We start from the raw sequence: 27,164 nt of genomic DNA, 5'->3' as shown, positions 1-27,164 counted from the left end.
GGAGGGGAGCAGGAGACGGAGGGAGCTGTTTACTTGGGTTGGGCTCCTGGCAGGGCCTCTGCTGAGTGACTCCAACACCAGTTTACCTCTGCCTTAGCAACAGCAGGTCTCTGGGGATGGAGTGTAGGGAGATGCTTTAAAGGGGTAGGACACCATCCTCAGACCTGGGGACACTAAACACTTGCTTTTGGGGGATCCCAATTGAAGGTGAGGACACCAGGGAGTATCTCGCCATCACTTTTAACCCAGGGGTTTGCCAACTCTATCCTCGCTGGCTGCTTGGCCAGGCACCATGGTTGGTGTCACGTGCAGCTGACAGACAAGCAAGGGCTCCCACGACCCATTACAGCAGCAGGGGGCAGGCTCCATTCTTTCCAGTCTCTGGTTTGGGCTGAAATTAGAATTTCCTAACTAGCCCTTTTTGGTCCTGGGGCCTGGCTTCAGCCTGAAGGGGGTTTGGAGGCAACCCAGACAGCAGCTGCCAAGGTCTGTCAGGCAGTTAGTCTCTTGCCTCTAAAACTACCTCTGCCTCTGGGACACTGGCTCCACTTCAGCTCCCTTCCCCCACTGTGGGCACAAACAAGGAGGCAGGAGTAGTTTTGCCAGGGCCCAGATGCCTGCCACAGAAGTCCCTAGGGGGCCAGGCAGGAATAATCCCCACAGGGTTCTACTTTTTGTGGCTCCTCAGAGACCACCCCAGTGCCCTGGGCAGCTAAACAAACTGGCACCGGCCCTTGACTTCCTGCTACTCACACAATCCCTTCCCTTCAGTCTGGTTTGCTCAGCCATAAGCCTGCGCACTAATCAGCAAATAGACCCCAGGCAATTTGGGGAGCCCCACACCCCCTGCTGGCTTCTGCTAGAAACAAGGCAGAGACCTGTCAGTTGTCTTTCCCTCTGAGCCAGAGGCCACCCATCACCTCCAAGCCAGGCTGCATGGTGAACTATGTGGTGCAGGGGGAATAAAGAGCTGATGAGAATGGCCTTAATATACACATCATCTCCCTGAATATTCACATACAAGTTCCTGAAATGGGAACACTGCAGCCCAGGAGAACAAGGCTCTAAAAGCTTTCCTCGCCAGCCCAAGCTTGCACAGCTGGTAGGTGGCTTGCAGGCCCCGTAGCCTGCCTACTGTAGCCTCTCTCTGGCTTCACATCACAATGTATTGCATCGCAAGGCTCTTCCCCTTCCACAGAGCCTGCTGGTGACCCCAGCCTACACAAAAGTGGGGGGCAGTGGGCTAGGATTTTAGACAACTTGCAGGACAGGAAGCTGTAAGGTACAGAAAAAACTTTATTGGAAATCTCTTGAATACATTTTAAAGTATAACTCAGTATTTCCAAACAAGGTAGGCTGGAGGAGGGGAGGGACTCTGCCACCTGGGACAGATGACTGGTCCCAGCCCCATCCCCAGTGCTGCAGAAATCAGTTTAGGGCTCATACCTCCTACTGTACAGGGCTGAGGGGCAAGGGCCGGCCTTGACCATTGCTCTGCTCCTCCCAGACTCAACGCAAAGTCAGGGTTCAGCCTCCCTGGCCTCTCACTGATGGGGTCCTGAAGAAAGGCTGCTGCCTGCACAGGCCAGCATTTAGAAGTCAGAGGAATTTTCCATGCTTGGCCTCAAAAGGAGGACAGTGGCTGAGACATTGGGGCTGGGGGGGGGGGGGGGCAATGAATAACTTACAACGGGCCTCCACCCTTCTCAGTCTGGGGCTGTGGAGGTAAACCTGGATTGGTTTAGCCGGCCATGGGTGTGCTCTGGGACATCACTGCTGGGAACATTTCTTTGTGGCAGAGAACACATGCACAGGGGCAAGGCTCAGCCTAACGGAGGCAGCAGCAGAGCCCACTGAAGCCCTCAGAGATCAGCTCTGCAGGTGGAAACAATGTCACATGCAGTTACTGAGCAACGGAGGGCCAGATGCTCCACTGTGAACAGCTGCTGCCAATGAGGGCCCCTCGTGGGTCAGGGGCAAAGGGGCAGGCCTAAGTTTCCACTGCCAGGACTACCAGTTAGGCTGGGAGAGGGACAGAAGGCATAGGTGGGTGAGGCTAGGCACTTGACTTACCCAAGTAACAACACCTGAAGGGTTAAGTCAATCATATGCCCGGCTTTAGTTTCTCAACAAGGAACCAATGCAACCAATAAGCCTCAGGGCAGTGTATAGACCCTGGGATTAGAAGGTGGTGGCCAGAACCCGGCGAAAGGAGGAAAGGACCCATAGTCTTGCCCTGAGAACAGGAACAAGTACCCCAGGAGGGGCCCGTCTGGACTTCCCGAGGTCCACCAGTGGGGAACACATAATGCCCTTGGGCACAATGTACGGCACAACTCTAGGGAGTCACCATGTTTAGCACCCAAGGCCTCCTGGGCTGCCAGAACAAAGCCAGTCACTCTGCAGGCCCTGTGAGAGAGCCAAGGCTCTCACCAGGAATATGTAGGTGTCCCAGGTAAGGCCTGTTGTCAGTTCAAATGCAGCAAGTCTGGGGGGTTCTGTTGTTCTCACCAGCCCTACTCTTGGCTCCCACCTTATATATATGGGAAGGAAGATCCCCGGAGCAGCAACCTGGAATCTGAGGAACCTCCGCAGGAGGCTGCCCAGTCCCAGGAAGAGGCCCTTCACCTTCCCCAAGTGAAAATATCTAACCTCAAACATAATTTCTCTATAAAATATCTGACTTCTCTGAAAGTAATAAATATTTACTGTGTTCTATAACCAAGGAGCAGCAACAGGGAAGGAAGAGAAGGAAGAAAAGAACCTTTGCTGTGCCTCCCAATCCCAGAGACACAGGATTCTGTTTCTATGTAGCTGAGGAGCTGAGCACAGGCAGCCACCAGGGCTGCTCAGACCCTCTGTTAAAGGAGAGACTGGCACAACCTTCAAGGGTGGGAATGGCTGACTTTCGAGTTCTCATCTTGGAGAGGCCTGTCATATTGCCAAAGTGCAGGCACAGGGGCAAAGGGAGGGAGAGAGGAAGAAGATACCAGAACTGAAGGAAACAACAAAGAGCCTGAAGGAGCCCTTCCCCCCATCCCAGCACTGTCTCCTTCCTCTCTGTGCCTCCATGCCAGTCTCTGGGCCACCAGCTGGAATGTCAAACGGTTGGTGGTAACGGCAGGCAGGCGAGAGGCCAGCTGCAGGGCAGACCCAGGGCAGGGGGCCAGCAGCGGGAAGGATGGGATGACAACCTTTATGAACAGATGCTGATGGGCGATGGAAGCAGCTGGCCCTGCAGAGGGCCCGTTTGTTACAAAGGGTCTTCCCATCTCCAAGGCCAGAGGGCGAGTCCTCTCAAATGCTCTAACTGGGCTTGACTGCTGCCATGGAGTCTCCAGGAGGTGCAAGAGCAGGGACTTCCGGGTCCCCATGGGGGAAACTAGCCTCCCCTCCACCTGGCTTGGAGCAGGACGAGGAATGGGAGCAGCTGATGAGTGGGAGGCTGTCTCCTGGGACCACAGAAAGGGGATGCTGCTGGTACTCAAGGACACCAACTTTTACTGCAGGGTTTCCACAAAGGCATCAAATTCTCGGACGTTCTTCTCGTGCACAGCCAGCTTCTCTGGTAGTGAGTCCTGTACCAGGAGGGAAGAGAAGAGCTCATTCAGGTAGGGCCTTGAAGAGGCAGTCAGCCCTGTCACCCTGGGCTGAGGAGGGGAGCGCAACAGAGCTCAGCTCAGCAGTGCTGGGATGGAAGAGCAGAATTTGGGGGAGCTGAGCTGTGAACAGAGGGCTTCAGGGTTTTGTGGGGCTGGGGAGGGAGTCTGACAGAACAGCCTAGGGAGTCCAAGTGACCCCACACTTAATGAGATAGAAAAGGACCACACTGACAATAAGATGACACAGAGAAGTTAAATGTGAAATATCTTTGGCACAGATTAGACTGACACTAGAATGAAACAGTAGGTTTAGAGTGCTCAAAACTAAGAAAAATTCACTAAAGATTCTTCACACCCTCTGCCAGGCATCAGAATGCCCTGGGACACATGAACAAGGCAGTCTCACCACACTCCTAACAGATTCTGACTCTGAATATAAAGAGAAGAAACAGAACCATGAGGAGTTAAGTTTAACTGCCCTCAGATATCAACTATTCTTTCAAAAATTTGACCCTAATCATGTGGTCTATCTCCATTGAAGAATTTGCATCTGAAGAGTTTAAACTAGCACAGACTTCCTGACAGGCACCACGTACTTGGAAGAGGTGGGACAATCTCTTGCCTAGGAACGTACAAAGTGGCCCAGACACACCAGACAGCCAGGCAGGTTTGGAAAGTGGGACAACAGGCCAGGACTGGCTGCAGCATCACTTTGAGAGCCTCCGATGCCAGTTCCTCCCAACCACATTTCAAGTCAGAGGCAGGGTGCAGAGTGGAGGGTGGTGGGGGGTGTCAGTGGTTAAAAGCCTAAAATCAGAAGCCAGACTCTCTGGAATCAAAGCTTTGTTTTGCAGGCTCAGTGTGACTATGGGCAAGTTATTTGTTCACAGTGTCCGTTTTCTTATCTGTAAAATGAGATGATAAGACAACCTACCTCTTAGGGTTGTTGAAGAATCATGTAAAGCACTTAGAAAAATGCTTGGCACCTAGAAAGCCTGGATAAACATTAATAATAACTATATTATTACTGTACTATTACTGAGCATCCTTTTTTGTTTAAAGCAAATCAAGGGCAGCTATTCCTAGATTCCTATTCCTAGAGCCATCCCTCTAATTTCAATGTAGGAGGTGACAGCCTCACTTCAGGCAGAGGGGCCCCACATCTCAAGGCATGGGACACCCAGAGCTTGTGGCTGTCCAGGGCACTCCTCAGCAGTTCAGAGGCAGGAAACAGAATTCCCTAAGTGGAGATGTGGTAATGATAGTCGGTATCAGGACATCGGGCTAAACACAGGAACTGCTAGCTGAGGGAATGGCTCTCTAAGGACAGAGCAACAAAGCCAATGCTCAGGACCTTACGGTTCTTCTGCCCTGTTCAACTGGAATCTGCCTGGCAAGTTAAACAGCTGAATGTGAGAGCCGTTGGAGAGCTTGGCTCAGTGGCATCAGCACGTAGAAGACATCAGACACCGAACAATAGCAGTGTGTAAGAATTGCTGAGTGTGTGCAAAAGGAGGAAGTGAGTGCAAGAAATTCAATATAATGACTGCCAGGCAAAATGCGAATCTCAGAGCAATCAAAAGAAGATAATGGTCTAAAAGAGCCTCTTTCCTGTTACTGGGAAGATGGGAGGTGTGGGACTAAGGGGATTAACAGGAAGAAATTTCCAGGTCTGTGGAGCAGGAATGACATCCAAGGGGGAAGGGAGGTCAGAGGATGAAATGGGGTGGGGGGGAGGGGTTTCCATACCAAGTCCTCGGCCATGGACTGTGCCCCGATGTCTATGGAGAGGCTGCTCAGCTGAGGGGGGTTCTGAAATTCACGATAGAAGGTCCCCAAGTCCATCGGAAGAATGTCGTCTTTAGAAAAAGCTGGTTTCTTCAAAAACAAAACCAGACTCAGTTTAGCTTACCATGGACCACAGAGGAAAATCAGAGATAAACAACCCTCTTTCCTTCTAGTAATTATAGAAGAGGTTGCTTCAGGCTTATCTTAGGGAGAGAAGTCTTTAAACCTTTTCTCTGCTGGGCAGCTGAATTCTAATCCTGCTAACATTCCTCTTCCCTGGTTAGGGTTATGTCACCTTCCTTTAAATTCCTTTCCTTAGCACAGGTATATCCACTGAGGCAGGAATAGAACCTACTGGAAAATCTCTCTTTAGAGCTGAATTGCATTATGAATGTCAACCAAACACATGGCATAACATACCTTATTGTTCATTGGCCTGCAAATGTCTCCCCAAGCAGGCTATGAGGGCAGGTTCCCCACATACACTGCCCAGCTGGGTGCCCAGCTATTCCATCCCTTCTGTCCATATAAGTCCAATTTGTCCCGTGAAGGAGGTCCTATCTGAGTGCAATGTATGCCTCTAGGTTTATTTCCCCTGGGGCAGCAGAGGTCAAGGAAGGCCACGGCAACTTACAAAGTCGATCATGACAAAGTCATCGTGGGTATTGCCACTGCTGCCACCGCTGGAGCCATCAGAGTGCAGGCTGCCCTGTAGAGGAGACTCGGTCTCTGGGGAATCCGGAGGATTCACCTGGTTCAGGATAAGGCAGAGGAAGGGGCTGGTTCTGTGCACTGGGGGCACGTTATTGTTAACAATCGAGGGTCTTGTGAGGGACCCAATACAGCTACAAATCCCTAAGTTGTGGGGCAGGGCTAATGGTCTGGGGAGGAACAGTGGAGGCCCAGGAAGGACAATGACTCCCATACCACCTCACTGGAAACTTCAGGCTCACCATGGGATCAGCATCCTCCAGCTCTAAATTCTTGGGAGCAAACATAGCAAAGGGTATGTCCAAACTGGTCAAAGTCACCTGAAGAGACAGGAGAAAGTATTAGTGCCCGCCCCTCCCTCAGCTTCCATAGAGGCTGCCAGAAGACTGGAGGCCCAGCAGGTTCACAACCAGGTTAACCAGGCTGCCTCTCAGGTTCCTGTTTTGGAGACCCCCCCCTCCAATTTCCACCACCTCCCAACACAGGCCCACAGCATAGACAGGGATGAGGGCTGCCCCAGACCCCAGGACTTCAGCTTTGGAAGATTACCCACAGTAACTCAGTGACAACTGTTCCCTGGCAGCGCCAAGGAAGAACTTCCTACTTCAAGTTAGGCTGACGCAGATACTTCAGGGCACCGTGCTTGTACTGAATGGTGTCTAGCCTCCCTCTCCTCTAAGAGGCTTGAAAGATCACAGAACAATAATTCTTAACTTTTTGGGGATGGTGTCACAGGTTATTAACCCTCTTCATAAAAATTCACACACACACACATACAATTCACATGTGATGTCAGTGACTGCAGAGATCCCAGGTTAAGAGACCTGCCTATAAGGCCTCCCTCAGACATGGCTCACAGTGGCAGTGGCAGAAAAATCACCTGGTTGATGGGTTTGTTGACAAAAGCCCCCACTTTTCGGGCAAAGATGGTCTCCAAGACATCGTGGGGAGAGGCCCGTCCCTCACTGCTGTTTGATACAGTTTCAGTATCCTCACTGGAGAAGAAAGGTAACATTGGTACTCGTTCTCAAACCACAGCAGAGCCTCCTTGGTTTCCCATGAATCTACCCTCTGTGGGCTGCAGCCTACAGCAGGAGTTGCCCCACCACCCACTCAGTGGGAAAGGGCAATATGTGGTCTGGCTGCTGCTGCTCCCCCCCTCCCCTCTGAGTTGAGAGCAGAGGGCTACATTTCCTGGAACAACTAAAAACTATGCACATGTGAATGAAATTCAGTGTTACAATCGTGTAAAGCTTATATGAAATACCAATAAGCTTCCACTGCCGTGCATATACCAATCATACATATAGGCAAGCAGCTCCCATAAACTGTAATTTAAATATTAATTACAGAAACAGATTCAAGATTTTAGCTGTTCTCTAGCTCCTTATTTTTGTTTTGCATGGTTATTTAAAAGCTCAGGCGGTATAGTTTACAGTAGTGTTAAATTTAAGTCTTACCTCACATGGAACATTATTCCAAGTCGAGTCTCAAATTTGTCTAGATAGCCAGAGCTTTCTCCGCCCATGACAAATTGCCTGGGCTGAGGTCCTCTGTGCTCTGTATCACATTTCCTGCTCTCTCCTCACCCTCAATCATCCCTCCGTTCAACGATACAATATGGCTGTTCCCACTGACCCCTCCAGTCTGATGCAGAGTCCTGGATGACAGGAGGGCGTTCCAAACAGCAGAAACAGGGTCCCATATTGTGGCTGCCAGACCAGTAGTCACAGCCCTGTGAGCAGCAGGGGATAGGAAAGCTCCTCTGCCAAAAGCAGGGGCTCAAGGTGGGGAGGAAGGCTGTGAACTCCAAGTAGCCTCTGGACTCCCGCCAGCAGGGAGGAGCAGCACTGAGGAAAGGCCTGAGCTCTGAGCACCTGCAGTTAAGGACCTCCTGCACAGGGTCCCCGGTCTTTACTCCCAGACATGCCCCAGGAGTAAAGGCTCAGAAAATAAGAGTGTAAAATGACAAACAGGCTCTTCTTTTGATTATCTAACAGAGGGAGGGATAAGAAGATGAAAGTTTGGGAAGTCAGGAATGAACGTAATTATTTTTCCTGATGGATGGTGTGAAAATTTGACCTTCCCAAACAATTCCCTTCCCATCACTCCACCGTGGGAATGAAGAAAAAAAACCCCCCAGAAATTTCTATTATCCAAAAGTTCATTTAGGATGTGGCAGGCAATCAACGTCATTACCTCTGGGGACTTCCAGGCAAGGGAGGGCAGGTCAGATCAAGACAGCCTCAGCTTCCCTCGGGAGAACTCCGAGTGTAATGGAAAGAGTGAGCATGCACTTGAAGTCAGGAGTGAGGCTTGTGCCCAGCCATTTTGCAAGCTAACTGCTCTTAGGCAAAATCCTTCTGAGATCCTTCCATCTGTTTATTTGTTTGTTTATTTATTTATAATATGTCTTTATTGATTTCAGAGAGAGAAAGGGAGAGGGAGAGATAGAAACACTAATGATGAGAGAGTCATTGATCGGCTGCCTCCTGCACGCCTCCTACTGGGGATCAAACCCGTAACCCGGGCGTGTGCCCTGACAGGGAATCGAACTGGATCCTAGGTTGATGCTCAACCACTGAGCCACACCAGACAGGCCATCTTTTAAAAGGAGGTAACAGTGGTGATCTTTGTGGGGTGCAGTTATGAGAACTTTCATTTTCTACCTAATCAATGTCTTTATAATTTAAATTTCACAGAATGTATCACTTCTACAACCAAAACAGACAAATTAAAAAAAATTTTTAATGAGAAAAAATAGTTGTTTCTAAAGGATCTCCATGAGGCACTAGCATAGCAGAAAATCAATCCTAACTACCACCACAGATATACCGTGGCTCAAGACTTCATGGTAAACACTCGGTTCTGGTCCTCAGGAAACAATGAAGACCAACTCCAAGGGAATAAATCTCAGGGTAAAAGAAAAACCCCTTCACTGGATGAAGGTGGTAAGAGCCAAGCCCCTGCTGTGCGCTGTTAGTAGTGAAGCTGGGGCCAGCGTCTTTACATACCAGCTGCAATGAGATTCTTATTGGGAACTTAAAGGAATGCACATTTGGGGCGCAAATGGGGAAGCCTGAGTCAATGCTGAAAAGCCCCTCTTTACTAACACCAAACAAGCACATGTCAGGGAGGACAGGCCCCTGGCTGGCCTGAGCAGCGGCAGAGCCAAAACATGAACTTACCTGCTAGAAGGTGTGGCAGCACAGTGGGCCCCATCAGAAGGGGTGTAGGTTGCCAGTCTCTCCTGATCAGCCTGGGCACCGTGGACAGGCTGGTTGGGGACAAGGGGTACCCCACCTTCCTTCCCAGGAACCATTAGCTTTAGGGAAAAAGGAAAAATACAGTGAATGGTGACAGCCTCAGGCAGATGACACTCAAGGCCTAGCAGGATGCTATCTGCTTTCAAGATTGTTCATCACCACTGCTGCCATCTAGCGAGCAGGAAACCTTGGCTCTTATCCTCCCTGGGACTCAGTTACTGGGAGACATGCATGGCAATTACAGAAGGAAAAGGAAAGAGGGAGAAACAATGGGAGCTCTTCTTTCCTTTCTGAAGTTTAAGAGGCCCTTCCTCTCAAAGCCCTGCTAGTTCTCCAAACTCAGAGAGAAGCTTTGCTTCCAAACACTTAGAATGCAATTGGTATCACAAGAGGCCCCTCAGGGCGGGAAGGCAGCACAGGAACCCCCAGGGTTCACCCCATCTTTAAAGATACCTGGTGAGGATGTGTGGTGTGTAAGCCAGCAGCACACACTACTGGGTAAGCCAGGTCAGCTGATCCAACGCCCAGGGCAGCAGGCTGATAGGAAAGGCGAGAGCTTGAGAGCTAAGCAAGAGAAAAACAAGGGGGCAGAGGAAAGGGGGGAGAGCACAGGTAGTCCTGGAGCACAGCTAATGATCAAGGTCAGCAGAGAGGTAAGGAGTGGACCCAGCCCACATCCTCACAGCGCCAGGGGCCTGTCTAAGGGTTAAAGACAAGACAGGCTAGGCCATTTCTTTTTAAATGAAGAAACTGTTTGTGGGGCGGAGATTCCCAGCTCTGTGGCCTTACGAAGGCCTCAAGTGATTCCCTTGCTCCCCCTTTTCTCAGCTAACTGCTCTGTGTCCAGCTCAAGCTGGGGCAGGTCTTGGAGCCAAAGTCATCAGTTTTCCACAGGTCATTCTATTTTCTCCTTTGTCCTTGAGGTCTCTTTGGAACTGAAGGCGTCTTCTCTAATCACACCCTCCCTCACCACTGGGTATGGAAGGGCTCCTAATTATGTTGAGAAAGAAAGAATACCACTCTTGGATTGTTTATCTGGAAATAAGATATAAATAACTCCATGTATTTTTCACATAAATGGGGGGGGCAACTGAAAAATCCTATTTTGGGCTGCTCTATTATGGTTGTCCTGTTAGAAGTCAATTACTAAGTCTCAAAATAACCCACAGAACACTTGGGGACATTTAAATAGCTATACCCTCTATTTTATTTACAATTTTTAAATAAAAAGATGCCAACTAATTTATCCCCTTCTTCCCATTAGACTCACTTGATGGGAAAAGGCCAGTCCTGCCATGGGGACCCTCAGGGTATCCGTCACCACAGGAGTAGGGGTCTGAAAATGTGCCTTTGTAACAGTAAACACACACTGTGCACAGATACAAACAGAGACAGGAGAAACAAGAGAAGAAAAAAGAAAAGGGACTTGAGAAAGAAGTGAAAAAACTCCGAAAGGGCAGGAGCAACAGAGGCTGAAATGCACAATGGAAGTCAGGCGTGAAGCGGGGAGAAAGCTGCAAGACAGCCTTCCCAAAAGGATGGCTTCAAGGGTCTGCAGAGACGTTTATTCCAGGACACTCTGTGCATGCGTGTCTCCCTGATGAGCAGGTGGAGTCAAGCTGGAATAGTTTGGCAAAAAGAGAAACCTGAACCAAGTATTAGCCCATCTTTAGTCAAGAGGATGGGAGGACATTAGAGAATGGTCTCCAATAGGAAGGACCCGAGAGCAGCCACAAGGTGTACTCAGGATGAATGAAGAAACTGAGATTAAAATGTTAAAATGCCTTTTTTGAGGGGACCCAGAATCCTCAGGGGCAGGTTTAAAAACTTGACATTCATTGGCTGGAACTTTAAAGTACCCAGCTGCACTTTCCTACATCATCCCAGGGAAGATGAGTGGGTAAGTACAGATGTAGACATAGGGCCCTGTGTGTGTGTGTGTGTGTGTGTGTGTGATCTGAGAACTTGATGGAGCAAAAGCTGGGACACTTTCAAAACTCTTATGATTTCAAGTTTTAATTATGGGCGTGATGATTATTTTGGGTCTTGCTGTTCCATCTTTAATAAGTAAAATGCTTAAAATTGAAAGTAGGACCTTGCCCGGCCAGGTGTGGCTCAGCAGTTGAACATCGACCTAGGATCCAGGAGATTGAGGTTCGATTCCCCTTCAGGGCACATGCTCAGGTTGCGGGCTCGATCCCCAGTAGGGGTCGTGCAGGAGGCAGCTGATAATGATAGCTCTCTCATCATTGATGTTTCTATCTCTCTCTCTCCCTCTCCCTTCCTCTCTCTGAAATCAATAAAGACATATTTTAAAAAAAGAAAATAGGACCTTAAGTCACAGTAACAGGTTCAGGGTTACAACTATTAACTATTTCTTGACACAAATGAAACATGATCCCTCCTTTGTTGGCAAAACAAACATTAATATGTGTTCACTGGACTCTAGCAAAAGCTCAAATAGAAGTTGTTGAACAATTATGCAATTCCCTAAGTTAAACCAAGGAAGAAACTATTTCAGTATTTACAGGAATGAGGTGACCTGATGGCAAACAATTTTCTCTCTCTGTTCAAAATCAGTATTTCTGCACCAAACTGTACCAACCTTGATACAGTATTGATAAGATCTTGATGTGATTTACTTTTAAACTGTGACAAGACACAACAGGAAACTGATACCATGAGAACAGATAGGCTCTCCTTACACAGGTCAACAACCTTTTACGCAAGCATTCCATGCAGATACTACTTAACTTCCCTTTACCTTTGGAGCTGGGTGAAATTTCCACTATATCAGACAGAGACAAACTGATTTATTAAAGCCAAGCTTTATCATCCCTCATGTCCTCAAATCACAACTTTATTTATTGTTTATAAATTTATCACTTATAAAACAAAACTTTAATGAACATTAAACTTGACATATTCACATTTTATTATCTAAAAAATAATCTATTCCCATTAACGTGTACTCTTAAGAATGTGGACTCCCCTTCATTTTGCTCAGTATTGTGCTATGTCAGTAAGCGTACCAGAAGCTACCCGCTCCCAGAACAATGGCGACACTCATGCCTACGCATGTTAATGTGGAGAAGGGAATAATAATCCCCACCCCCCAAACCAAGCTGTCTAGGCAACTTTACAACAAGACCCTCTTTAACTCTAAATTGGGACAATAGAAATAATAGTGATCTGTGGATTCTGTAAAACCTTTCACACACATTGTGCCTAACTTCTGTGTCTGAAACAGAATAGAACCATAATTTTAATCCAGCATCGCCTAACAACCCACGATGGAATAAATTTAACTTTTTTCTTAATTTAAAAACACTGAAAATAAAAACTTATGAATAGCTAATTAATTTGCTGGGTTCCCAAAATAAGATGGTGAGAAGGGATTATCTGGGCCTGGTTTAAAGGAAAGTAGGAATGAATTGGTCTAGGAGAAACTGTCTAATGTGAAAATCAAAGAGGAGGGAATAGTGATGGTGGGCAGGTAGAGCAGGGATTTGCAGGCAATGAAGGAGGCCGAAAATGAAAGACTTGGGATGGAAGGGACAAAATGTGCCCTGAAATTCATCCAGTTGGCAAAAATGATTCCTTAGCAGAAGCAGTCTCAGTACCATGTACATTGTACAACAATGCCACTACAGGCACTTCCTCTTGGGAATCTGAGAACCCTGTCTGGAGCCTGTGTTTTATTGAAATTCGGTTTGACACTGAAGATGGACTCAAGTGGAAAAGTTAATGGTTAAAAATGTTCAGATGGAGAATGCAGATAGGCAGAAATCTCTGTGTCAACTAGTAAGAAAAATGGCCCTGCTGGTTTCTTACTAGCAAAATGCTAAAATACGCTAAATAATTATTGGCTCCTTTTGTGCTTCTTCCATTATTGGGGGCCATATTTACCACTTCAAATGAGAAGTAGCTACCAAATTAACAAGTGTAGGTTAGAGTATCTCTCTGGTATGAGAATGCATATGGAATTCTGTGAGTGATTTTTCTAGGGAATTTTTAGATGTTCCCAGGAAGGTAAAGGTTACATGTTGTGGGTTAAGAATGGTTACTGCAATATTACCTGCTGGATAAGAAGGCTCTTCCTCATCACTCAAAAGAACCCCCTCGAAACAATTACTACCACCACCAAAAGAAACTACCTAAATTTTGACATCATTTCATAACGTGCCAAATTACTACCACCACCCCAAAACCCGTTTCCCCTACCTGGGATGGAGGGGAGGTGGAGAAAGAGGTGGTACACACTTCTTGAGAATCTTCCACAGAAGGATATGTTACTCCAGTGTCCTCACCAGTGGTTCTGTAGTGAAGGGAAAGGAAATCATGAATTTTACGGTGATGGCAGTCAATTTTAGAAAGGCCACAAAGGGATGCAAGTTATGACAACAGTTGTTTTAGGCAGAGTTCATGAGTTCAGCAAGAGAGCTGTGCTGAGTCCTTCATAATTTCAAACATTTCCAGAGAGCAGCATCTAGAGGTTGACAATGGCTTTTTTTTTTACCCAAACATCTTACCTGACCTATCGTTTGAGAGTATTTGCTTAAGTCTGGACAATGATGGGGCCAAAGAACTATCAGCAACAGATTGCAGTAAAACAAAAGTCTAGACTCCAAAGACAATCATATCCAATTTTAGAAGTCCTTCACATAAAGGCAGTATCCTTCCTGACACGTATCGATTCCAACCTCTAGAGAATTCTAGAATCTGTTTTCTGGGAACTAGGCCTGAAGATATTTGATTCTCAAGTGTAACTGAATTGTGCCAATGATAACCTGCAAACCATCTGATTTGCAATGGACATTCCACAGATTACTGCCACTCTTGTCTCTAAGTCAAATCACTACTGTCAAGATTCACCATGTCCAAGAATTTTCTGAGACATTCTGTATACCCCAGGTCTGGGTGTACCTTACAGGCAGCAGCAAAAAAGGAAGCTAGCCATTCCATTTCTCTTCTTGTGGGGTCTCCATCAGTGCCCCATGCCCATTGGTGAGTGCTGATAAAGGTGCCCTATGTACCTGTGAGATGGATGCTTCTGCTAGCTGCAGTTTGGGAAAGTGCCTTTCACATTCCTCACCTGTAATTGCAGGGGTGCATGGGCGAGGAGCTGGGATAGGGACGGTCCACAAAGTGATCAATGATAATCCCCATGATAGGTGGGGTCCTCTCAAATTGCCTGCAACGCAATAAGCAGATTGCAGTACTTGTTAGAATGCCTTGCCAGCCTCCCTGAAGATCTATTAGCAGGAACCATCAGACCCTTAACTATCGCATCCCAAAATATAAACCACCATCTCCATTGTTGGCTCTGGAACACTCAGATTCTCCAATGAAACTGGGCTCTCTCTTTATTTTATTCTTCAGAAGGGGACTGATTTCAGCAATGGCAAAGCTGAACTGCAGACTTAGCTGTTGAGTTTGGGTGAAAAAACTTTAGTATCTTTGAGCTTTTTGGATTCCATTGCTCTTTCCTCACCTGGTAGACATGAATGCCAAGTTAATCCTATAAGCACAAGAAAGAGTGATGGTGCCCACAGGGGTGCCCACTGTCCCAACACGAACTGTCTGGAAACCTAGGAGAAGAGATAAATAATTAGCTTTTTTCCCCCAGAGAATACTGACACTGCCCCATCTGTCTTTCCTTGCATTATTTAGCTATACACTCTCTGGCATTATTGATGTATCACCTTGAGTGCCTCAATTTCATGTGTGTACCTGTATGTGTTGTTTTTTTCTTTCAATTAATTCTATATTGACCTAATATTAGCAAGGAAAATAGCACTGTGTTTCCAGATAAAACTACCTTCAAAAAGGTAAAACAACTATTAATCCTATAGCTCGAGCAAGTCCTAACCAACCCTGCCTGGACTGTCACATGCCCAATGAGACAGCAAAGGGACACTAAGAGTTTGTCACAAAAACACCTCAAATTTATGAATTAACTGCACTCTCACTCAAGCTGCCACCCCAGAACTAAGTACGAAAAAGAGCCAGGGCCTTGCAGGTGACTCTCCCAACCAAGCTTTCCTGGATTTCTTGGTTTCACTTCCAATTTTTCAAAATTGATGCTCATCAGAAACATCTAACATGTTCATTCTAGAAAATTAGGAAATAGACAATTGTATAAGAGTAAGAAAGAATACCAAGTTATTGGAACTTTGGGGAAATTAGCCACTCCCTAGTGGCTCTGGGACCACCTACCTGTCTTTTCCTTCCTTGTATCATACATATGAAAATCACAAGCTGCATATATTATGCACCCAAGCCCATCTCTGGTCAGGAGAGCTCTTAACACTACAAATGTTTTTCAACCTTGATACATACCTTCTCCTAAGCCATTCAGCTGAACTTCCCCAAAATATATCCTGCAGGGAAGAAAAAAAAGATGTTACCTGATTCTTTATTCTAATGGCCTCTATAGAAAAAACACCTAGAAACAAAATAAACAAAACAAATCTTTCTTTTCTTATTACATGAACACCTCTCTTAATGGAGCAGTAATGCTACTACTTCAATTAGGCCGCCAGCAAGAGGGTGTATATGGAGAAGATAGATAAAAAAAATTAGGAAAATAATTAAGTGGAAACTGCTATATAAGTTTCTTATTCCCTCTCCCGCCTGGAAAAATAAACACAGGGAGGGTTGCTATATTATTGCTAAAAAAAGTTAAAGAATGACTTAATAACTATTCTCAAGTACTAGACTGTTACAACAGAACTAGTTAAGTCTAATCATTAGTCTTTCCATCCTGCTATCCTAATTCTTCTTGAAATCGGCTCTATACATGTAAGACAAAGGCTTAAAACCGATGGTTGGTCACTAATATGAAAGAAAAGTCTTGGCCGATTTGGGGCTCCTGGATCTCATGCTCTGCTCTCTTTCCTATGTATCCTCCACGCCACCACTTTGGTCCATCAGACAAACTAAGTACAGTTCATACCTCGCCCCTACTTCTGTGCCTTGCCATCTGCTGTACTCCTCACCTGGAACAATCTTCCTCCCTCGCTTCTACCTGCTGAAATTCTCTCTGCCTCAAGGTCTAGCTTGAAGGCCACTTCCTCCATGAAGCCTGTCTTGTATCTCCCACTCAGAACAAATTTTCCCTTTCTGTGTTCTCCTAGCACTTTTTTCCTGATACTGCTACGCAGCTTTCAAATCCTGCTTTTTATTAAATTATGCATGTACCAAACTATTTCCCCCATTTGATTAAAAATACCTGTAGGGCAGGGCCTCTGTATAGTTCTTCCTTAGGCCTAGGACAATGCTTACATTAAAAAGGTACTTAATACTTGTTGAGGTGAAATATTCCAAGAAAAATACTCAAAGAACTGTTGACCAGTTCTCTATATCCACAAACAACTAATTAAAAAACAAATTGAATTAGCAATTTGTTAAACAAGAAATTTTAGTTTAACTCTGGAATACAGAGGGCAGGAATCTGCTCAGGATAGTCTGTTTTTTAAATTTTTAAGCTCCTTTTCCTGGTCCAAGGTCCTATCAGTAGGACCTCAAAATCCAATCCACAGGAATCACGACTGTGCACAAACCAAAGGACAAAGAACCTGGCCGATATGGCTCAGTGGCTGAGCATCAACCCATGAGCCAGGTTGGATTCCTGATCAGCGTGCGTGCCTGGGCTGTGGGCTAGATCTCCAGTCGGGGGCGTGCAGGAGGCAGCTGGTCAGTGACTGTCTCTCATCATTGATGTCTCTATTTCTCTCTCCCTCTCCCTTCCTCTCTCTGAAATCAATAAAAACAGATTGAAAAAAAAAAAAAAAGAAAAGGACAAACACCTTGGTAGCCTTGGAAAGCGGAGCTCATAAGGGAAGACAGACAGACAATCACAGTGAAGCTACAGCATCAACTATCCAACCAATCACCTGTCCAAAAACTAACCATGGGATACCTACATAATATCTGAGTGCCAGTCAGACAGCGCGCAGGGATGAGGCTGACAAGTGAATCAAGAAGCTGAGCAGCCACGCTGTTTACCTGTACAATATGACATATTCATGCCCTTGCTTCCTGGAGAGTCTGTAAGCTGGCGTCACCCTAGTTATAGCCAGGAGAGACTTCAGCAGTAACGACAGTCTGTTGTACACAGTGTAGGAAACTTTGATTTCTTTATCACACCTGTGGAGCACACAGACACTATCAGCATCCTCCTATTCAAGCAACATGAGACAAAGAGCAGAAAAGCAGTGGCTATAGAGATAATAGTTATGTTCCATCTATTGACTGAGCTTAACTTGTTAGCATTATTCATAAATTCTGATAGAACACAAACTGCTTTGCAGTCCAAATACATGGTTCAGAGTATGACAGCTAACAGACGTGGTTGCAAATTAAGCACTGGAACTGTATAAAATTAAATTTATTATTAAAACATGCTCTGAACTAAAGGTGTAATTAGAGTTCTTTGTCAGTTTATTAACAGATTGCTACGAAAAGCGAACAAACAAAAGTTTCACTTTCTCATGCACTGGACACAGGGAGATGGGCACAAAAAGGCACCGAATATATTTTTTATAGCTTTGAAGCAGTTATCTTTCTAAGAAATAAAGCAACACAATTAAAAACAGCAATTCAATGTTGCAATTATATTAATGAAGGTGTAAACACAATTTCAATGTCTCATCTGATGAGCTGTTTACCTCTATACATGTGTTTGGTACTAAAATTTTGGACTATAACCTGGCAATTGCTTTCTATACTTAAAAAATGCCTATACCACATATATTTATTACTAAAGTTTTTCTTTTGAGGTGTTGCTATTTCTTCAATTTTTCTATATGTGTAATCTTCTTGAAAACGGAAACTTCAGGCAGGAAGTAAGCTAATCTGCCTTGAAAGAAGAAAATGGAGGAGGGAAATAACATGCATTTCCAATCTATGACCAATACTGCATAAAAAGGAGTAGGGAGGGGAAATCTTATTGGATGTCTGCCACACAAAAAACAGACAAAATAGAGTAGTCATGTTACAAGAGCTCCCCAGGGATTTAATCAGAGAACTATCTGTACTCTGGGAAAACAAGAAACCCTTTCAGCTTTCTCTCTGCTCCTTTCCCTGTGATGTCTGAGTCTCTCTGGACTGATGCTCCCTCTGAAGGTCATCTCTGTGCCAGGGCTGGAAGCCAAGCATGAAGCATTGTAGCAAAGACCTATTGGTTTTGTTAAGTGAGCAGAACACCCTCCATGACTGATAACAAAGCACTGTTTTTCACATGATGTCATCTGCTTTATCCTCAGTTACCACAACCAAGGAACCTAAGATAGAGAACTTACTTTTCATTCATTTCAAGACACCAAATTTCTAGTTCCATGGAATCTCCCTATAGATGGGACAAATGAAAGACATTTCAATTTTATTTTATTTTTAAAATTTTTCTTATTACAGAGCTCTATATAGTCACTATAAAATATATTATAAATTATAAATAAGCAAAATAAAGATAATATATAATCCAATCAGCCACATTTCTAAATAAAGGTGAGATCATACCATATACATTCTTTTAATCACCTAGTTTTTAATAAATACATGGAATTTTCCTTATAGTTAACAATCCTGCATTATTTTTAACAGCTGCACAGTATTCCAAAACATGACCGCCACTTTATCCAATCAGTCTCCCGTCCTTGGACATAAAGGCTGTTTCTAATTTTTCACTACCACGAACAGCATTTTGATAAACAGCGTGGAGACTACAATTTTGCACGTACCCGAAATTAATTTCTTAAGGCAAATTTCCAGAAGTAGAATTGTTAGATCAAAGAGTATTTCTGCTTTGAAGACTTTTGCTATATATCTCCAAACTGCTTTCCAGTAAGGCCAACGCTTCCAATGATGGAGAGAGCCCTTCCCTCCAATTCTATAGGGGGTATTTTTAGGTGACACCCACAATTAAAGAATACCTTAACAAGCTCCTTACTTAAATCTTTTTAGCTGTCTGATGTCTTCAACCAAACTGTTCAGTCTCTCTTTGTGTTACTCTGAATAGACCATCTTAGTGAGTAGGTAAGAAAAAGAAAAGACTAAAGCTAGAATCCCTCAACCCTGTAACACTCCTGTTTATTAGTGAGAAGGATATTCACATGCTTCTGAACACAAGTAACCTTTTTATTAATCCGTTGGAAAAGGGCATTTCTTTAGGTTTGAGAGTAAGCTTGGGTTAGTTTGTGGAATACAGAATGTATTTGTTCTAGATCAAATTTAAATATGTATCCTTAATATATATCCTTTTCATTATACTGTTGTTTCTAAATGACACAATGAATTTGAATTTTCCCCCTACCTCCCAAAAAACCAGAGGATGATGGGATAATAAGTACTTAAGACAAGTTGGTGTGGTTTCTCTAGGGCAATCAGAATAGTTTATAGTCAGATTTCATAGATGCCTGGGAAAGGAAAGAGTTCTTCTAGGGATTCCTTTTGGACTCCCTATGAATCACTAGAATATATACATACATACATACATACACACACACACATATATATATATAGAGAGAGAGAGAGAGAGAGTATGAACTGGCAATTCAATGAAGAATAGGAAGTTTTGTTTTATTTGGTTCTAAGGTTTCCATGAAATAAGCATTGACAATATTCATTCAACAAAATTCATTGAGTGCTTACTATATGCCATCCCAGGCACTGTGTTTAGGCACAGAGATGATTATTTATTTATAGCCTGCCTCATTTCAAAAAGAATTTGAAGAACTTCAAAGATAAATAAGAGGTAGCATAGCTGCTAACATCCAGAATAAGTGTAAAGTATGAATAGAAACATGCAGTAATTGCCTACTATGTTATGTTAGTCACTTTACAAATAAGGATTAAATGAAAAAATATTGTAGCCCTGCAAGGCTATGAAGTGTCATGTTAGTTTGGTGGTGTTGGTGGGGATGGGGTTAAGTAATTTGGCCAAAGTCACTCGATTGGGATCTGAACGTGGGTCTGCGTAGCTCCAAACTCCATCCCCCTTTCGTTATACCATGCAGCCTCACAATCCTGTAGTGGAAGTAGGTTAATAAACACACAAGTAGCAATATCTGCCTCAAACTTAACATGGAATAAGGTAAGAAAAAAAAATTTTTTTTCAGAGAGGGATGGGGCAGAAATAGGGCTAGTTGGAACCAGAGCGTGGAGAACTGTGAGTGCCAAGTTAATACACCATCCTGGCCATAATCTTACCTCAGAAGTCTTGAGTGAGATCTCCACACACATAGATCTCCCGACGGCAGGCAGCTGTCCTGCCAGTGCCTTCTTTGCTTCATGTGTAACCTCTGGGATGTCTTTGATTGCTAAGTTGAACTGGAAAACAAAAGGGACTTTTCACCCACTGTAAGCATTATGGAAACATAAAGTAGTCAGACTGTCTGCTGGGTAATGCAGGCACTGCTTTGATTGATTAAGGACATTCATTCATTTCTTCCTTCCCCATAACAGGTATCTTGCATCAAAGCCCCAAAGCTCAGGCTGAAACTGCTAATGACCTAGGACAAAAATTAGTAACAAGATATTTTTGTTTTCTAATGACTAAGCTTTTCAGCTAAAACAGCAGAAAGCCAAGAACCAAATAAACCCAGGACTAAAGTTCAAAGAAGAACGTACTTTCCAAGTGAATGGGTCAAATGGAATTGGATCTTTTAACGTTATGATTTAGTAACACTATAAACAGTATCCCTTATTACTGCACTCTGATTCCTTGTAACAGACACCGCAGTATACCCCTCAGCAAAGAACAGGAATTTTACCCAATCTGAACCCGTTGGGGATGAAGATGAACGAGTACAAATCTTCTCGCCAAGCCGAGCCTGGACAATCACTTGAACAGTCTAAAAAAAAAAACAAATACCAAAAAAATCAAAGATTAAAAATCTTAAATTGACTTGGTTCCTGATCAGGGTTAAAACCCTTCCAAAGCAGGGTTTAAAAGATGTCAATAATTATAACTACACTTTAGGAACTCAAAACATTCAAGAACAGATAGAAAAAATACTGTACAAAAAGAATATTGTAAATATTCCTGAGGACACAGTGTCAACCAATTAGAATTAGGAATTACAGTTTGAGGCTTGGAATCTGTAATGTTCTCATATGGCAGAAGGAAAGTTGCACATGGTGGCTCTGACTTTCATAAAGAAACAAGTCCAACAGTAGGTGTAAATATTCATTGCCATACACTTATGTAATGATAGTAGATTTAAATCAAGGACTCCACAATTATTCATATCTTTTGGCCCATATGGCAAAAGTCTTCCAACTAATTTTACAACCAGAATCTACTGCATGAATTGTTCTTACATGGCAATGTTTGAGAGGAAGGAGTGAAAGATGTGGAAATAATTTTTAGATTTAGGAAAATTTAATTTCTAAAGCATTCCAAATTCAGTTTTAATTCCTCATTTACCCAGAATGGAACAATAAATGTAAGTTAGACATTTCAGAGTTACGTGATGCTTAGGGAAAGATGCCCAAAATGCTATCCAATCCAGTCCACAGCCTTTGTTCCACCCCAAGGGAACATACTGTGCCAATAACCTGGCATAATAGTTTGACATTTCTGCAAACAGCCTTGCAAAAAATTTTTTCAACAAGTAACTGTGGAAAATTGGAAGCTACTTTTTAGTTACACCCCCAGTACCACCCCCAAACTTCACAGTTTGGTTTACAACAGACAGAGTATCCATTAGAATGGGCAAGCTGCAAGCTGTTATGCTATATTTCCAAAAAGGGAGAAGCACAGAAGTTATTTCCAACAGGTCTAGGCTCAAGAGAATGGGTATGTTACCTTGAGGGCAAAAAATTTAATGAACTTGTCCAGGTCCTTTCTGTCCTGGGAACTGAGATCAGTTTCCATTGCCTATGGGAATCTAAAACAAAAAAAAAATGTTGAAAAATGTGACTAATATCTTTTAAAAGGGATTGCTATATCAAAGCATACAGAGATGGTATTGTCTATGAGCTGTATGAATAGGCATGTGGGAAGGGAAAAAAATTCCCCTCTAACTAAAGATACCAAAGTGAAAAAATATTAAGATACTATCTTTTGAGGAAAATAAATTCTATACAAAAGAACTAAACCTAGGAACCTAAAAATGGTCCATTTTATATGAATCTGAATCTTTGAGCTTTAGATAGAACTTATGTATTAAAAATATTTTTATTACCCAGAATATTGAGAACTAAGTTTTACTCGGACAAAAACTTTGTTCAAACATAAAATGAGTTCATTTACATTCCTTCAAAAGGCAACTAAACCAATTTAACTTTGGGGAGGTTTAGGGACTTTTTTGAGAATCTGAAGGCAAGACAAGCCCTTTCTCCAGAAAAATGCACATGTGTGGAAATGTTTGGATATAACTGCAGGGATTTGTGGATTTCCTGAAGCATATCATAATACCCCCAGGTTGAAAGTTTGAAATGGGGTTTGCATGAGGAAGAAAGCGTTCAGGGAGAGAAGAGCATGAACAAAGAGGTATAAGCAACAGAGAGCAAAAAGGCTTTGGAACTATTAAGTATTTCAGTTTTTCAGAGGATTGCATATGGATGGGAAAGTAGTGTGGTTGGTTGGGGCCAGACCATAAGTGTCTTAAATGCAATGCTAGAGCCTGATCTGCACCTTGTAGGCCAGAAATGGCAGCCACCTCAAGGCTTTTGAGGAGAGGAAGTAACAAAGTACTGGTATCATCTGAATGGTGCTTTAGAAAGACAGCTTTGCTGACATGTTGTATAATAGCTTTGAGTATGAAAAGCAGGGAAACCAGTTAGGTTCTTGGCAATAATTCAGACTTGTGGGCAAGGCTAACACTCTAGTTACAGACATGAATTGGAAATAGTATGGATGGGAGATATTTTACAGGAAGCGCTGAAAGGATTTAAGGACTGACTGCAAAAAGTTTAATAGGGTTTCAATTAACAAAAAACCAGGGAAGCCAGAGAGAGCTAGTTTTAAGGAAAGGTGTAAACAAAAGGAGTGAGTTGAAATAGGAAGTAATGAGTAAAAGTATATATATTAAAAAAAGCACTGTTCTTTATTGAGGTATAACTTACATGTAGTGAAATGCACAAATCTTGGGTAGACAGCTCAATAAATACTTTTATATGTATACACCCTTATAACCGCAATCCAGATCAAGTTATAGAACATTTCCAATGATGCTCCTTTGTGTCCCCTCAATCAATAAATCCACCAAAAGGTAACCATAACTCTGACCTCTATTGCCACAGGTTAGTTTTGTCTGTTTTGAATTTCTTATCAATGGAATCAAATAGTAATAATTCTTTTGTGTGTAGCTTCCTTTACTCAACATTATGTCTGTAAGGTTCATTTATACTACTACATGTAGAGGTTTTCCTGCATTTGCTTAATTGCCCTCAGCGCAAAGTAAGTTATTTCGGGGTGACATGTTCTGGTTTCCTTCATCCTCAAAAGGTGAAAGGTCACCGGTACTGCCCTGCTAATGACTTTTAAAAGGATGGCTTCCTAGAGTGAAGAACAGAGTCAGCTACTTCTGAGAAGTTAGAGAAGAAAGAGCTCAAGCCGGTGTGTTAAAAGGAGCTTCCCTGTAGGACAGGGATATCTGAGCAAATTTATGAGGAGGGAGAAGAAATCAATGAAGGAGAAATAAAACACCTGTGAGAAAAAATAATTATCAGAATAAGATGCCACAGGAGGGTCCACTGTGAGCAAGAACAGGTTAAAGCCATAAGTGGTCCAAATTATAAAGGATATATCTTTTGGGGCCTATCCTGTGTATGTTAGACAGCATTTGAAATGTATAACCACTTTAGACCTAATTTTGGTTAAGAATAACAAACGTTAAAGTAAAAATAAAAAGACTTTTTAAAGGGTTAAACAGCTCAAGGCCCTCAAGCAGGCTGAACCAGATGAGATAAGAACAGCGCTGGAGGACTGTGCTGCCCTGAGCTTACACTGAAGTGGGGAATTGTGTTCCCACCACCAGACCATCTACCAATGCAAACATAATGGCACAATGACTCTTGGGACTTATTGTACCAATGAAAGCACTAAAAGGATTATGTAACTAGAATTAGTTATTGAGACAAAAGGGGTGAGGTGTCCACTGGGGAAAAAATTATCTCAGGCATCAGAGCTTGTTGTTCCCTTGAGCCTAATCTATCATTCTTTACTAAATAAGTGCAATAGAAGTGTGAAACATGACATAAATGGAGCCATTTTGAAATGGAGCTGGAGCAGCCATTCCAGAGGAACACTCTGCACTGTGTCTTATTCCTTAAACCTTTAGACTGGACTAAACCACAATTGTTTTTATTTAATTTTTTTTTAAAAGATTTTTAAATTGATTTTGAGAGTACGGGGGGCGGGAGATAGAGAGAGAGAGAGAGAGAAACATTGATCGAATAGCTTCCTCTTCCTGCAGGCCTCCCCCACCGGGGATTGAGCGTGCAACCCCAGCATGTGTCCTGACGGGTAATCGAACCCATAATCTTTTGGTGTAAGGGACTACGCTCCAATCAACCGAGCCACCCAGCCAGGGCTGACTTTAAGCTAATTTTTAAAAAGTTTTTACTATGAAAAACAAATTTTTAAAAATATGTTTTTACTAATTTTTAGAAAGAGAGAAAGGGGGGGGAGAGAGAAAGAGAGAGAGAGAAACATCAATAGGGTGCCTCCTGCATGCCCCCTACTGGGATGGAACCCAAAACCGGGGCATGTTCCCTGACTGGGAATCAAACTGGTGACCACTTACTTAGTTCATGGTCAATGCTCAGCCACACCAGCTGGGCTATAAAGAAAAATTTTAAACATTGCTCAGCTTTAATAATGTGTGATAAGGTCTGTCCTTAGTCTCTGCCAGAAACACACGTGAGTTCTCCCTGGAAGAAAATAATGTTACACTAGCTCACAAATTATCTCTACAATTTTTCATATACAATATCTGTCACATATTAAAATAAACTAAACATTCACAGATACAAATCCAAATAACCAAAATCCAACAGATACAATAGCCATTAGACATCAAAAACATATTAATAGTTATCATACAAAGACTTTAAGTTACTATGCTTAATATATTCAATTAAATAAAGCACAAAATTGAGAATTTAAAGGAGAACTAGAAACTATAAAAGGAACCAAACAAATTCTAGAACTAAAAAACAAAAAATACTGCCTGGCTGACATGGCTCAGTTTGTTGACCGTTGTCCTGTGCACCAAGAGGTTGCTAGTTTGATTCCTGGTCAGGGCACATGCTGGGGTTGCAGGCTCGATCCCTGGTGGGGGGCCTGCAGGAGGCAGCCAATTGATATATCTCTCATTGATGTTTCTCTCTCTCTCTCCCTCTCCCTTTCTTTCTCTCTAAAAAAATCAATAAAAATATATTTTTAAAAAACACTAAATGAAGAACTAAATGGTTGATTCTAATAGATTAGACCAACAGAAGATACAAATACTGAAAAGGAATATAGGTCAAAAGAAAATATATCCAGAATAAAGTACAGAGGCAAAAGGATGGAAAATAGAGACCAAGCATACAAGAGACACAAAGTAAGTATTACACACCTTTGGAATACTTTTGAGAGTGAAAGGGCAGTATTTACGGTATTTAATCATCTCATGGCAACAGGTACAAAATGAGGCATGAGGGTACCCAAGACACTGAGGACACAGGGAAAGGTCTCATGTGTAATTAGAGTCCCAGGGGGAGAGAAGAAAGAATAGGGGAGAAGCAAAATTAGAAAATATATAGCTGAGAATTTTCATGTAAAGAGGTAAAGAAAAATAAAGCAGATAAGCATGGTTTGGCCAGATTACTCTCTGGAGTCATGAAAGTGAGCAATAGAGGCTCTAATAGTACATTAGTAAGGAGTCAATGTAGATTCTCCCATAGATAAAGATTTAGGGAAATTAATCTGAATATAGAGAGGGAGAGATGAAGTAAAGGGACTAGAAGCAGAGAAACCAGTGAGAAAGCTATTTCAGTAATCCTACCATTATAATGTGGGATTAAGGTGACACATCAAAAAATGAAGGATAGGGCAAATAAATTCAAAGAAACAACTGAATAATTTGGCAAGAGGTTATATAATTTCTATGTTTTCCAATTTTTAACAGAGTTTTTTAATGTTTTCGACTCAGGCTTAAAAAAAAGCTCAATATTATAAATTCAGAACAGTTACTACAAGAAAAAAATAGTTAAGTACAAGTTCAAGTGCAAACTGGAAAAAAACAGTCATTTCCCTACTTTCAGGCATCAGAATTATTATTAAAATATAAAGATCCTGCCTTGCTGGGCGTGGTTCAGCGGTTGAGCATGGACCTAGGATCCAGGAGATCGAGGTTTGAGTCCTGGTCAGGGCAACTGATGGCTCAATCCCCAGCAGGGGGCGTGCAGGAGGCAGCCAATCAATGATGACTCTCTCATCATTGATATTTCTATTTCTCTCGCCCTCTCCCTTCCTCTTTCTGAAATCAATAAAGATACATTTTTTAAAAATGGTTTAAATATATATATATAAAGATCCTTTATTCCATTTAGAAAGTTCTTCATAGACAAATGAGAAGCAACACAGAAGTTTAAAAACTGAAATCTTCATACCTAAAAGAGTTACAAAAAAAAATTGAAAGTAAAGAAATAAGCAGATATACCTTAAAAAAAAAGAAAAAAGAAAAAAAGAGGAAGAGGACAGGAACAGGAAAAAAAGAAAGCAGAAGTAGCAATATTTATAACGGAATTCCAGGCCAAAAGTGATGAAATGAGGTTAAAAGGGGTACTGAGTAATGATAAT

The 27,164-nt window shown here is 43.1% G+C and overlaps 1 protein-coding gene across 8 annotated transcripts in view; it reads right to left on the bottom strand.

Annotated features, from left to right (window-relative positions):
• Window positions 1-1,287: 1,287 nt before the first annotated feature.
• Window positions 1,288-27,164, bottom strand: part of ATG13 (autophagy related 13) — a 29,200-nt gene continuing 3,323 nt past the window's right edge. For 3 of the 8 annotated variants that reach the window (XM_016204030.2, XM_016204032.2, XM_016204033.2), the window contains 16 exons: window positions 22,179-22,260; window positions 21,142-21,222; window positions 20,579-20,698; window positions 18,673-18,719; window positions 17,378-17,518; window positions 15,710-15,750; window positions 14,862-14,958; window positions 14,463-14,561; window positions 13,592-13,685; window positions 9,821-9,931; window positions 9,290-9,426; window positions 6,982-7,096; window positions 6,344-6,421; window positions 6,025-6,141; window positions 5,352-5,480; window positions 1,288-3,578 (listed from right to left, as the gene is read on the bottom strand). In XM_016204030.2, the coding sequence (XP_016059516.1) occupies window positions 3,501-3,578; window positions 5,352-5,480; window positions 6,025-6,141; window positions 6,344-6,421; window positions 6,982-7,096; window positions 9,290-9,426; window positions 9,821-9,931; window positions 13,592-13,685; window positions 14,463-14,561; window positions 14,862-14,958; window positions 15,710-15,750; window positions 17,378-17,518; window positions 18,673-18,719; window positions 20,579-20,698; window positions 21,142-21,222; window positions 22,179-22,247 (1,554 nt within the window). In that variant the 5' untranslated portion in view covers window positions 22,248-22,260 and the 3' untranslated portion in view covers window positions 1,288-3,500. Of the gene's footprint in view, window positions 3,579-5,351; window positions 5,481-6,024; window positions 6,142-6,343; window positions 6,422-6,981; window positions 7,097-9,289; window positions 9,427-9,820; window positions 9,932-10,637; window positions 10,737-13,591; window positions 13,686-14,462; window positions 14,562-14,861; window positions 14,959-15,709; window positions 15,751-17,377; window positions 17,519-18,672; window positions 18,720-20,578; window positions 20,699-21,141; window positions 21,223-22,178; window positions 22,261-27,164 lie in introns of all 8 variants that reach the window. The other 5 variants (XM_016204038.2, XM_016204034.2, XM_016204036.2 and 2 more) reach the window with 5 other exon arrangements.

Source organism: Miniopterus natalensis, chromosome 11, assembly GCF_054644295.1.
Source record: "Miniopterus natalensis isolate mMinNat1 chromosome 11, mMinNat1.hap1, whole genome shotgun sequence".
NCBI classification, from domain to species: domain Eukaryota; kingdom Metazoa; phylum Chordata; class Mammalia; order Chiroptera; family Miniopteridae; genus Miniopterus; species Miniopterus natalensis.
The sequence above is the reverse complement of the archived record's forward strand: the minus strand, read 5'-3'. Positions and strand labels throughout refer to the sequence as shown.